The sequence below is a fragment of the Olea europaea genome, chromosome 13, assembly GCF_002742605.1.
Source record: "Olea europaea var. sylvestris chromosome 13, O_europaea_v1, whole genome shotgun sequence".
Lineage (NCBI taxonomy): Eukaryota > Viridiplantae > Streptophyta > Magnoliopsida > Lamiales > Oleaceae > Olea > Olea europaea.
The window spans coordinates 9,602,163-9,616,913 of NC_036249.1; the positions used below are offsets into that span (position 1 = coordinate 9,602,163).

At 32.8% G+C, this 14,751-nt stretch overlaps 1 protein-coding gene across 1 annotated transcript; it reads left to right on the forward strand.

Moving 5' to 3' along the window:
* Positions 1-883: 883 nt before the first annotated feature.
* Positions 884-4,241, forward strand: LOC111408429 (FK506-binding protein 4-like). The gene is made up of 3 exons (XM_023038189.1): positions 884-1,742; positions 3,486-3,741; positions 4,114-4,241. Exons 1-3 carry the CDS (start codon positions 1,398-1,400, stop codon positions 4,239-4,241), a joined length of 729 nt encoding a protein of 242 aa, XP_022893957.1. The 5' UTR covers positions 884-1,397.
* The last annotated feature ends 10,510 nt before the right edge of the window (positions 4,242-14,751 follow it).

The window sequence follows — 14,751 nt, forward strand, 5'->3', positions numbered from 1 at the left end:
GTACACATAGATCTCTACCCGCTTCATGCGGGCAGTCAAAATGACATTTAAAGATGAAGATGAATTCATCAATCAAGCATAATGAACAAAAAATGCGAAACAAACCACTGAAACTGGAACACAAAAAATGAATGCATCAATCAAGTATAAACAATGATTAATCAATCAACAAATCATGAGATCATAGCATTTCATACATGTTAATGTGAAACACACGTGCAATGTTGGAATCAAAGTTCAAATTGTGGAATTGAACTTAGGTAAAGGAAGGAACTGTCGTTCCCAATAGTTCATCTGTCGATGAGTCCATCTGTCGAGAATTACTGATACTAACTGTCAAGAACGACAGTTCAATGGTAAGCGATTTCAGAGCTATGCTGTCATTTCATTATGACAAATTGTCATTTCATTATGACACAATACACAGGTTTTGTACAAAGACATATAAGGTATTCAAGTAATTCATAGGATAAAAAATGTCATAAATTGACATTTCTGATATAAAATTGAAATGAGACATTTTTGATAATGCTCAGTCAAATTTTGAAACCCAATAAAATTTCCTCATTATTTTATTGAGAAAATCTAAGAATGTGCGACTAAAAATAAATTTGTGAAAAAAGGAGTGTTAAAGAATTTATACCAAACAGGCTCTCGTAACATTCTCTATCTTTTAATTACACTTTCTTTTCAAAAAAACTATTTTTTAAAATATATTCTAAAAAATCCGTATCGAGCAGTCGAAAATTCAATCTTGCTATAATTAGAATTAAATTATCTAACAACTCAGTCCGGTTCACCTACACTTTTGAGCTGAAATTGTAATAAACACGAACAAAATTTTAAGGATAAAACCCCACAATATAAACGTTATCTTTATCGTCCACCTCCTTCTTTAGAATAATCTAACGTATCTCGCTCGCTCTCATTCTGAAAATATACACAGGCCTTCTTTATGCTCGGAAACGTCTTCGTCGTTATTTTTTTTATTTTTTATTTTTAATTCGCATTATCACCTAGCCTCTTATTCTGAAAAAATCCTCTCTCTCTCAAGAAACCCAAGTTTTCTAGTAATTCTAGTTGTGTTTATCGATTCATAATTTGTCGATCCCTCATAAAATAATCAATTTTTTTTGAATAACTGGGTGTTATTGATATTTGATATTCGTTCCGCATAAGATTAAGTTACATAGAAATTGGGTTCTGAGTCGATTTAGTTGGATTTTTTATCTTTTTATTTTCGTCCTGTGTTTTGATTTGTAGTTTCTCTTGTTTACTCTTTTGGATTTCTAAGTATTTGGGATTCCCGGAATGCGAATCGGATAGATAAGTCCGAGAAATTTTAAGACTTCATTGAAAAATCGTCAATTTCCTTGCCCCAGTTGAAGAATTAGAAAATGGTTGGAGGTGGGAACCGGAGGGACGAGGGATCGTTTAAGATGACTAATGATAACGTTTTTGCGGCGCTTGACAATTTCAGGAAGAAGAAAAAGTCAGATAAGGATAAGGGCTCGGGGAAGAGCAGTAAGAGCGCTTTGAAAACTGGGGCTGGAAAATCGAAAGAACCTGAAGAGAAGCCACAGGTGTACTGGTCTCCTGCACCTTTGACTGTGAAGTCTTGGGCTGATGTGGACGATGAAGATGACGATGATTACTATGCCACGGCTGCCCCACCCCAGTCTGTATGGGGAGGTTCCGGTTTGAATCAAACTGAAGAAACTACACAACCAGATCCCACAGAGGTAAATATATAGACTGATGTTTATAATATTTGTTTTGTAATTATTGATTGAGATTTGCCCCATTTTTATAGCTGGTGGATACTAGTTCTAAACAAATCCGGTTAAGTTTTGGTTTTAATTGTGTGTTGCTTTGTTGTTTACGTGTTTATTTATACTAGGAGCTATGATTGGTATTGCTGTATTACCCTTTTGAACTTGTGTTTCCTTTGTTGCATAGTCAATGAAACTTATGCAGTTTATTTATACTGAAGATAATATATTATGCACAATAGGAATGTTTATTCGATAATCATGTTGTGATTTAATCATTTCATACGTGGTCGTCTGGTGGTGGTGCTTAAGAAAGATTTACAGACGACACGTGAAAATATTGAGGGTGTATGTAAAAATTAGGAAACCTTTTTGACGTGAATTAAAGGTCGCCTGTATATACTCTTTCATGTTTTATGAAGAGACAAGATCACAGCTTTTAATTTGGAAAAAAATAATCTAATAAATGAGGATTGGTGATTCTTACTGTTTTTCCTATGGCAAGTAATTTATACCTTCAATCTTGATACATCCAATACCAGTTGATTAAGCTGTAAGCTATCGAAATGATAGTGTCCATTCTTTTTCCGTTAGATTTCATATCCTCTGTCCATGATTAGCGATCAAGTTTGAACCTATATATTTATTTAGTGTTCTTGGGGTATTTGATGTAGCTTTTGGAAATAGCTCTTTTTTGAAGTGTAAGGAAGCTGTTAGTTTATTTTTTGGCTCAAGCGTCTAAACGGGAAGGCATTTTTATTGGCTGATAGAATGAGACTTTTTCTTTAAATGTGTCATGTGCCCTTTAAAAAGATGTTATTGCGCAATTCAATATTTTTGGTGAGTAACATCAAATCGTTTCATTAAATGGCTAATATACCATTTGAAATGAAGTTTGAGGCTAAAAAGATGTTCAGTTTTTAGATTACTGAAGAATAATACATAGGGAAATACATTGTTAGTGTAACATTTGTAACCTTACTTGCAGAATCCTCATTTCCGAACTACACACCTGAAATTTCTCGACTCTAAACCTTTTGTCGTGCCTGTGTGTGTGTGCGCGCGCGCGTGCGTGTGGCTGTTTTCTTCATTTGTGTTTATTAACAATTCTAAGTAAAGAGATCATAGATGAGACACCAAATTTGCAGCTGCTATCGTCTATCTTTCTCAAGTTTATCATCTTTTTATTTAAATGACTTAAATTCATGCCTCATTTCCACTTCTTTAATCAAAGCATTAGATCTCCTCAACCAGTTTTCTCACTTGCAACGATATTTTCCTTTGCCATCACGGTCACACCTAACCAAAGCTTAGTCAATCCTGTTTCGCCACTATGTTCATTTCATTGCTAAATCTAGTGGAAGATCTAAAGCAACTAGTTGTTTAGCAACCACACCAAACCATGTTAGTTGGTTTACTCCTCCCTCTTCTAACATGTTTTACGGAGATTTTCTCACTTTTGTGAACAACAGCAGAGCAAAGCATAGTGTTATCTTTTTTCTTATACCTGGTAGATATGCCATTCATCCTCTTGCCAAAATCCTTTTCCTCTGGTAAGATGAAATCCCAGAAGATGACATCATTTGCAAATCAGAGATCCCTTGTTTTCAATGTATTGCCTAGCTAGATTTCTGGTCATGCATGAATTTTGAAGTGATGAATGTGATTAAGATAAATTATGTAACTTAATACAACAATCTGTTGGAATTGCAGGAAATTGAAAGTGAAGATGATCTTCTTGATGAAGCTGATGATGTGGAGGAGGAGGAGGAGCACGAACGTGAATCGCAAGTGCAGGAAAAGCCCGAGCTAGTACCGATAGAGCCTCCAGTAGCTTCACCAGCACCTAAAGAGACAGAGAGGCAGCTATCCAAGAAGGAGAGAAAGAAAAAGGAGATGGCCGAACTGGAGGCAATTTTGGCTAATTTTGGTGTTACCCCAAGCGAGAAAGCCCTAGATGAATCATATGGTAATTGTGTATCTCCTTGTCTTCACGGAAATCATTTATTTTTCTTTTTCTAGAGAACAGCTTTATTTTAGGATTTCTTCTTCATAAATATGCTTTTTGATAATTATTATTTAACATCTCTGAGGTTCTTGTATGTGTCAGTTGATATCGTTTTTTTTTTTTTTTTTGGCTGTCTTCATGTCTGCTCCTTGTGGCTTGATTTCATTGTTTTCTGGGGTGATTTTACATCTTGTCGAGACATCAATGTGAACTCTCATGAATCCATTCTCTCTATTGGTCCTTTTTAGTAAAACTTGCAGTTATTGGTGAGACTATATTGTCGAGAATACAATAAACTTTCCCGCTAAACCTCACTTCTTCACAAACTTGCAGATGCTACAAAAGAAAAGAGAGAGGGACAGTTAAATGGAGAAGCAGGAAAGAAAGATAGCGTCTCTGCAGAATCCAAAAACGCAAAGAAGAAGAAAAAGAAGGATAAAGCTTCCTTAATGTGGAATTAAAAATTGTTAATAAGGGTATTTTGGTCTAAATTTTTTCAAATTTGACATTTTTGCAAATGACTAGATAAAAATGGACATTTGATGAAATTTCCTCTTCCCTATTTTACCCTTAATAAAAGAATAAATAATTCTCAACTTTTCTTTTGCAAGTTGACCCCGATCTCGAGAAGAGTAATGGCTTCCATGAGAAGCCACAATAATTGTTGCCATTACTTATACTTGTCGACTTGCCTGCATTTTTCTTTAGATATTAACAAATTACTTTAGGAAAATTGAAGAACGTGAAATGACAAGCATTGACAGCCAAAAGAAATCTATGATTTCTACTCAAAAAGAAGAAATAATATTTTCATGTCTATAAATTTAATGTCATCGAAATTTGAAGTTGACTAGGCTCTCCTCATTTTTGGATAGAAGGTATTTTCCTTTGATATTTGATGTTTATTGAGAAGTGGTGTGTAGTAGTTGTTGTTATATATTTGTTTTCAATGTAGTAGATATTTGTCATAACCTTTTTACATTACTTAGTTGGATAATAATTTAAGGTACTTTTGTAGTTAAAATGTCATTAATGATGGCATAAATTTAAATTCTTTACAAAAATGGTGGTTGACGATGAAGAAGATGATAAATGACTATGGTGAAGTGGAATCCATCATGTCACTCTTGACATTTTACAGACGTCGAGAATGGTACTTGAAATATTGTTCTCGACAATTATAAACGTCGAGAATGTTACTTTTAACGCCATTCTCGACATTTGATAATGTCGAGAGTAACATTACAAGTACCGTGATGAAATTATGGAACATTTTTTTGTATATTGCCTGCGGATAATTAGCATATTCGTTTGAGGTATTCGTCATTAGTTGATACTATTTGTTGTTTGTGGCATGTAGATATGGTTGATGTTATAAGATTCGTTGTCTCCTACGATGGTACATTCGTCAGCATTGACAACGAGTGGAACTAGTTAGACAACCGAACAAAATCAATTGTTGTTTAACGTGATATTGAATATGAGGTGTAAAGCATAGTTAGAGGTGTAATTGCATTAGAAAAACTCAAACCAACTCCCCACATTTTGACCGTGTGTATCTCGATATTCCATATATTTCTTGACATTTCATATTGTTCTCGACATTTGAAATGTCGTTATCGATGTTTATAAACTAAATAACTCGACAGTTGACAATTTATATATTTATTATCGAGATTTCATTTTGTGTCCTAGAGTTCTGTACATTTCAGACATTTCTTGACATTTAAAAAAATATAATAAAAACAAAACAAATTAAATAAAAGAAAGTTAAGAAAATTAAATAAAGAATATATAAATATTGTTTAATTAAAATTGAAAAAATTAGTTCTATTTGCTATTTTCATGCCGTTTTCCTGTTTTCGATTTTTCAAAATAGTGAAAACGTATTCTTTTTCTCATTTTCGAAAATGAACGTTTGAAAAAAAAAAAACATAGAAAATTGTAAACGTCATATTTGACATTTTGAGCATTTTCAGTGCAAAACATGGGAAACATTGAAAATGCGAGTAACAACCCAAATTAAAAACAAAAGGAAATAAAGGAAAGAAATTAAATTCTCCGTGTGAGGAGAGTTTCCCTTCGTCACACGGACAACTCCGTATGATGGAGATACAAAGAAATTCATTTTTTTTTTACTAACTTTAAAATTTAAATGTTATTTAATACTATATTAACATTACACTATTAAAATTTAATGAATAATCAAATCTATTGAATAAAATATTTTATAAAATATTTTCAAAATTTCAAAGTAAACGCGTTTTTTAATTTTATGTTTAGAGAATTTTTCAAAATGACAAAAATAACATATTTTCAACAATTTCAAAACAGGCACTCAAAATACAAAACTCAAAATTGAAAAACTGAAATACAAAGAGAACAATCACTTAAGTTTTATCATAAAGAGAAAAGAATTAAAAAATTTTAAATCCAAAAAAATTATCATACAAACAAAACGAATAAAAAAAATTAAAATTGAAGGAGAAAAAATCATCTCTATAATATAAAGAGATTCTCTCCGTATTATGGAGAGAAAGCTTACATGTTATTGAGAGGTTTCTCTCCATCACTCCATTTCTTATTTGTTTATTTTTGTTTATATCAAAAATAAATTTTGTTTCGATTTATAATTTTTTATTCTTTTTTCTTTATGATAAACTTATTTTTTTCAATTTTAATTAAATATTATTTATATGTTCTTTATTTAATTTTCGTAACTTTCTTTTGGTTAATTTATTATTTTTTTTAAAAATTGTTTTAAAGTTTCTTTTTCCTTCATATTGTAAATAGTTTTTTATTCGATTTAAAAATCTTTTTAATTCTTTTGGTTTTGTGATATAAATAATATTTTTTTAGTTCAAACTTTATTAATGTTTATATGAATCTCTATTTATCTTGTCTAGTGACTTCTACTGAAGTTTTTATCTATAAAATTTTACATGTACCAATAAAAAAAAGGTTTGACACATTTTTTTTAATTTATTAAAGCTAACCGAGTTAATCAATTTTTTCTTGCATCTCGACAAGGGTTTGAGTAAGATAAAGAATGAAAGATTTTTTCTTCTGTTGTCATTGGTAAGGGCTTTAAAATACATAATTTATATTTTCTTTTAATTCTTTAATTTAATTTCACATACATGTTCACATGTTATTGAAATTAATTGAATTAATGAATAGCAAATTTTTATGTTCTACAAAAATATGTGTAGCCTTAACATTTATATTGAAACAAGATATTTCTCGACATTTCATTCATTTTTTGACATTTGACGTGTAGTTCTCAACATTAAATGTCTGTCAATCTTGACACTTGACATTACATTTGTATAGAATGATATTTCAACCGAAGTATATTATTTCTCGACATTTCATTGGAATCTTAACATTTGACATGTAGTTCTTGATAAACGTCTGCATTTCTCGACACTTGATATTTCATTTGTCTAAAATGACAGTTCAACTATGAAAAGAACAAAATACAGCAATGAATACGATACATGACAATCTTTTTGTGAAATCTAATCAACGATCACCTAATCGAATAAAACATGCCAGTAAAACATTTTCGCTCTCTACCAACATGTGAATCTCCATCAAGAATATTTACAAACCATGAACAACCATGTGGAAACGGTTATTGTTTCACAGTAGCTGAGGATACACAATCAGAACGAAGATACTAAGATATTAAACAGTAACCGAACTCATTACAACCAAATGCAGTCTATAATGTTTTCTGACTGAAAAAACGAATGTTCTTTGCAACGCCAAATAGTCTAAATATTTACTGGTGCATAATACAAATCCACTATAGGAAATAATAAAGTTATAAACTATTTTCAGCATACAACCTTTCGAACATGCCACTAACATATAAACCACAAATTTGCATCCACAAAATGTCGGACAGTCAATCCGTACCATGAACAAAAATACCAGAATTGCAGTGTACACTTACTACACATCCTTCTTACCTCTCTTGCGACCAAATCGTGTGAATGGTGTCTTAGTGTTTGCACTAGGCATCTTCAGTCTCAACGATCGAGGTCTATGTACGAGGGATCAGCAATCTTCAACGGTTCGGGGAGGATGGCATCATCAATCGGCGGAGCATCAAGGGAGACAGTAACCATAGGTACAGCGTTTATAGCCTTTGTTACACAATCTGAAGCAACATCAACCGTCTTTTTGAATCTAACCCCAGTCATCGACTGTCACACCCCCAAATTAACACTGATATCTATACACAACTTAGATATAGAATTTTACATATATTTTTTTCTCGAGTTTGTTAACTTCTAATCACCTGTGACATGATCATATAACATATCGAAACCCAAAATCATATCGCCATAATCCAACATCTATATTCTGAGCTTATAAACATGTCTACAGACCATTTCAAAAGTACACTGTATAGGATTCCAAAATATAACCCAACAGATGGCAGCCTACAAAATAACCCTACAGGTCGTCATCCATGTACATCGAACTCTGGAATCCTGTAGGAGCTCCACAGCTAGCCATGCTCTCTATGTAGTTCCATGTTCACCTACAATGCAAGAACTACATAAGCCAATGCTTAGTAAGCAAAATCATGCATGTCCTGAACGTAATAACGACATATGACACCATGCCATTTACTTTAAATATCACAATAAAAAGTATCATATTTCAATATTCGTCAAAGTCGACTAGAAATCATTTCACTTGAAATCTTTCATTTCATTGGACCCTTGACCTACCTACTATGCACCGGATAAAGCTCTGCATAATATCAATATCAATAATCAAATGACCAGTATGAAATCGACACCGACAAGTGGACCATCCTCTCATGACCACTAGAGGCCCATCCCCTGACTACCCCTATGATCACCCAAGAAGTCTCCCACCCGGCAGCGCCAATAATCATAATATCACAAGGGCATAGTCGAGTGGTCCGCCCTCCCGTGATCACCAAAGGCCCATCCCCTATCGACCTTTGCAATCACCCAGGAAGTAACACCCGCAATGCCAAACATATCATATAAGCATGCCTCACATATCTCGGTGCCCTAGTAGTGGTCAATAAAACATTTATAATGAAACTCACTTTGAAATCATATTTTGCATGCAGGATTTTCAACCATGTTACATGTCGTGCATGCATATGAAAATACTCATAAATGACGTATTTAATAAAAATCGGTGTCAATAGGTTACGCAACCTCATACTCAATGATCGTAACCACCATATGATGTGCTATAAGCCTCTTATCAAAGTTATGTAGATATTTCAACATTGCTGTGTCACATATACTAGGTTCTTGCATCGTAGTTGCAAATGGATTTTCACTTACTTTTCACCTTTGTGTGTGCAAACTCCTATGGAGATTAGATCAATATCCTTTTTGACTCGAAGTCGGAAAATCACCTGTATTACCATTTAATATTAAAGAGAATCCTCAATTTAATAAACTTAATGCACCAAATCCCAAAATACATCCATTCTCACCAAAATAATTTAGACGGAATCATCATTTCAAGTTGCCGATGGCATTACAAACTTATCCCATAAATCTCGCTATTTCTCGAGTCAAGTTTTGAAAGTCAACATCGTCCAATTGTTGTTGACAACCTAGTACCCTCAGAATCTATTTTCTAGGCCCAAGAGATGATTAATGTACATTTAAAAGCTGAAATCATATTAAACACAAAATTGGACATAATCTGTTTTCAGATTTTCCTTACCGTCCAATTATTTTTCCAATCCCTTTTCACCCCCTTATCTATATCCAATGACTCCGAAATTTTTACCACATTCCAATAACATGTATATGAAGGTAATAATGCTCTAAAGTCGTGACAAGTAAAGTGTTCTCAGCCTCAAAATAGTCCATTTCCACAACACTAAAATCAGACAGTTTTCCATTGTGACAGTTTTCGATTTCTATTTTATTAGCGTGTTACCAATCGGATTTCAGGCTATTAGAAGGCCATTTATATCCTTATAAATATCATGTAAAACATTCATTTACATAGATACAAGTTATATCTTAAGTATTATTCAAAATCAAAGTTTAAACTACTTAACTCTAGCAATTCCACATCAGTGCACAGATTGCTTTCTTTCAAATTCTTGTAACTAATTACTCCTATTTAGGCATTATAACATCATTAACAACACTCCAACTTAATCACAAACAATTTCAGATGTTCAAGAAATCATAAACCCCTTAAGAAATAATAGAAACAAACCTCAAAACCGTGGAGTAAGCTTCTTGTTTCTATTTCTCTTTGACTGTTTCACCCTTTTTCACTTGGAATCACTTAGGGACGAGTTAAGGGAGTTAATATATTATCTAGGAGGTAAATGAGTGGTCTTTAAATGGTTGAAGTCGTGCACATTACTTAAGGATTAAGAATATCATGGGCTGCAACCACCTCAAGCAATCAAGGTGAGTCACTAAGCAGGAGCTGTCATCTTGGCTGCAATACTTGACTTTTCTACCATTATTTTTGTGTCCATTTATGATATTTAAGATATATATTCATCCTATATTAAGTCCTTGGGGATTAGACACGAAATTTATGCCTTAAGGTTGAAGCAATTATATATTAAAGTGAAAAGTCCCCTAGCATGAGCTGTCCAAGTAGGAGGTGGCTTCTTGCAGCCAACTTTGACTTTTCCCTTGCACCACATGGAGCCATATGTGACTTAGAGAAGAGTTATAAATATCTTGTGTAAAGTTCTAAGGACTTATAGGACGTGTTGGAGGCTTAAGGTTGAAGGAATTAGAGGTTAAAGTGGCAAGTTGTCACATGTTAAGTAGGTGTTGTCTCCTTTGATTAAATTCTGATTTTACATCTATCCTTGCAGGTATAAATCAAGTGTCATTGGTTTATTTTGATGTGCTTACAATCTATTTCACTTACATTAAGATCCCAAAGTATTTTATAGATCTAATTCCTCAATTGTTCATTTAATTTCTTGCCCGATTCTCAACCGATTTCAACAATTCGCACCTCAATATTTATAATGTCATATAAGACATATATTATTACGTTGTGATAATGTCACTTCATCCCTCATGTCCCAAATATGTGAATTACCTATCTAGGGTTTAGGGTGACCTCGATTAGCCGAATGGAAAGCTTGAACATTCGTTGATACAAATTTTCGACCTTTCAAATATTACATTACTTACCAAGCCAATCTCCAACATTTAGTTAATCTAACTTTCTATCATAGCTCAATATAAAATTCACCACCTAGATCGAAGAGTCGAAGGTTATCACCATGTAAAGATTTTAAAGCCTTGATGATCAAATGTATCGTTTTAAGAGAAGGCAATCAGGAAATTGATACAAATGACAAAGTAATTAGCATGAAATGCATGAATCATATTGGCCAAATGTAGAACGTGAAGTTCGGGGTATTACATCGACATTCTGAATACATCTTCGGTCTGGCAGCCAACTACTTCGGTTGCATCTTTTGAATGTTGTGTGTCCGCTTCCATATGTTGCATCAAATTGTGATCGTAACCATCATGATGGGACACATCTTCACTGCAATAGTCCTGAAATCTACCATACTTGCCGGCAGCATTGTGTTCCCTAATATAAGTAGCCACTTCATAAAGCCCACATCGGATCACATTGACCTCATCAATCACATGCTGTCTCAAACCGTGCACATGGGCCCCCATATCATTTTCCAAACTAGCAAATCTCGCATTCATTTCCTCGAACCAAACCTTTGGTTCACCTTGAATCAAACCTCTAAACTTTTGCTAGAAAACACCAATCTATTCACCATTTCGTGAATTAATTGCCCAGATAGTTTTAGCTCGGACAACTTAACAACACGTCCCATGCAACTTTCCTCGAAATATGCTTTTGTTGTTCATTAAGTTTGTTGAGAACAACTGTTATGTATTTCGTATTGCTAACCTGTGAAACGTGCGTTGAGACGCGCTCCTCCTCCGATACTTTGTATCGGTGTGAGGAAGTCATCTACAAATCACATAAAACACAAAAAAGCATTAGAAGAACATACGAACAAAATAAAAAAAAAATCGAAGAAAAGGGAACAGGAAAAAAATAAAAACCAAGTAACCATTGAAGACGCTTGCTATCTAATCGAATAGATACCCAAAAAGCATAGTGTACAAATTTAATGGCATACAATATATTGAAATTAGAACTACCTTCACAATGATGACTAAGATCTATGAATACATTAGTATCTAATGAGTGATCACAAAGTTCAATTTCAAATTTAGTTTTCTTTTAAACATAATATGTGAACTGTTTGTAGACATGTGCTCTATTCATGTGTGTTTGTAATACAAGAAAGTAAATAGTATTGTTTACAACTCATTCATTTTTCATGCATTTAGCCTTCAACGTGAAAATAAGGATAAGATGACAATTCTCATGTAACCAAAATTATCTTCTCATCGTGCACAAATTGATCTACACATTATAGTACAACTGCATCATAAAACTATGAATCTGTTCTTGCACAAAACAATGTTATTCAATTTTAATTTAATGTGATGGTTTAAACCCCAACTAAAAAGGAATCTTATGATAAGAGAAATTAATTCGTTTGTTAAATAATCTATGCATGTTTATATGAGGTGAGGTTAATGGCTTTGAATTGGAGTCAACAATTTCGGCTAGGTTAAAGTGATGCATAAACACGTACGTGCTGGAGGAAAAAAGGAAGGCAACCCACATAATATACTTTACACACATTTTTGGAGGCAGCCAATAATATATTACATATACATGCCTACAGAAAAGGGAGGCAGCCAATATTACACATTTTTACACACACATTGGAGGCTGGAAAAGGAGAATTACATGTATACATAAAGTCCCCTTAAAAAGTAAAATATTGGCCGGATGCCGTTATTTTATATAAATATACATGCAGAAACTGAGTAAAAGAAGAAGAAAACGAAGGCTGTTGCTGCTAGTAGCTGTTCGGGGAGAAACACAGAACCAATATACAAGCCTAGAATTGTTAGCTACCTCTATTATCTATACATATACATAAAAAACCCAAGCATCTGGAGGAGAGATATATGCACGCACAAGAGGAATTTATTAGGTTATATATATGCACAGGAAATTAAGTTTCTACACCAAAATTAATTAATATGTACATATATAAAACATAATAACGAGAAGCCTACTAAATCCTAACTAATTTTTGCAACTTTCAAAAATTAAATACAACATTGTAAAATTAAATCAGATGAAATACACATTAAAATTAAAACAGCAAATAATAAAGTAAAAAAAGAAAGTAGATGTATCTATGTAAGGTTACCTTATTGAAGGAAGGAAGATGGAAGAATCTTTGTCGGCTCACAATTAGGAGAACGATTTGGGAATGAACGAAAGGTTAAAGGTGCGGCGGCTCTTCGCTTCCAATTAAAGGTGCAGCGGCTCTTCACTTCCAATTAAATTAGTAAATTTTAGCTTTGTACTTCTGGACTTCTAAACTGAGAGGGAGGATTTCACATTTAGATGCAAATTGAATGAAGAATAGGAATTGGATTTTATGTTTTCATACGGGTTTGATTCATAGATGGATCCAATCCATTTTTCATTTCATATGGCCCGACAAACGTATTTAATGCAATTGACATTTGTACTTTTTGAAACAAGTAGTATAGATTATGTGTCCCCATTTTATTGGCTAACACAATTCTTAATGATGAGACAAAATTTGAATACTAGTTTGGAATTAGAAATTGCAAGTAGGGGTATTTTCGTTCAAATAATTGGAAAATGGACATTGCAAAAATTTTAGACATTTTTGCAAATGACTATATCAAAATGGACATTTTAGGTAATTTGCTCATAATAATAATAACACGACAGTGGAGATTTTAATCGAAATATGCCTGATCACATTGCCACGTGGCTATAAACATTATATATATATTTTAGCTAAAGTTATAGTTTTTATTTTATTGTTTGGAAAAATTTATTAAATTTAATTTTCATTAAAATACAATTATTAATTAAATAAGAATATACACACTTGATTGTTCAAATAATTTTAATTGGGTCGGGTAATGTGCTAATTTTACTGTTTTATTCCCTTGGGGCAAAGTGATGAGCATATTTCGTCTCCTTGCTCTTCTATTAAAGGATGTTGATGAATTAAGTTGAAAAGTGCAACCGAATAAACTCTTAACAAGCATCGTCAAGAGTGAGTAAAAAAAAAAAAAGAGTAAAAATCCAAAGTTTATAGTGGATTACCGTCCGTGTTTACTTCAACTTGTTTCAGTAGGATTCCACTACAACCAAATGAAACGAAATTATCATATTGTATCTAGAACTTAACTTTGCCTTGCGATAAATATACGAGGCTCGCTCTACTGCAAAAATAAGAAGAAATATTAAGACAATTTAATACATTTGGGAGATACCATACGCATCTTTATAAATTGGCTTTACCACAAAGGTCAATTTTTGATGGAGAAAAAAAAAAGAAGAAAAAAAAAGAAAAAGTGAATAGCGTATAAGATCCACATATTTAATCAAAAGATTTTACAATGGGAACGAATAAAGATTCAACTGTGTGTAGGCCTGTAAATGGTTCGGATTGAATTCGTTTAAACTCAACCCGAAATCGAAATTGAGTTGATTGATTTGGGTAAATTTCAATCATAATCGATCCAATTCAGCTCTTGAAAACGAATCAAATCAAGTCAGTTGGTTTGGACATTAGCTCGAGTTAAAAAATAAAATAAAAAATTCGCTTACCTATTTTGGGTTAAAAATATTGTTTGACTATTTATGTATATAAATTATTTTTTCTTGCCACGTATGAATAATAAATATAATACAAAAATTAAAAGGTCGATTTACCCACAATCATCCTATATACTTGCTAGTTACCAACAAATAATTACACCAAAATAGAAGGCAAGAATACAATCTGAATTTACAATTTAC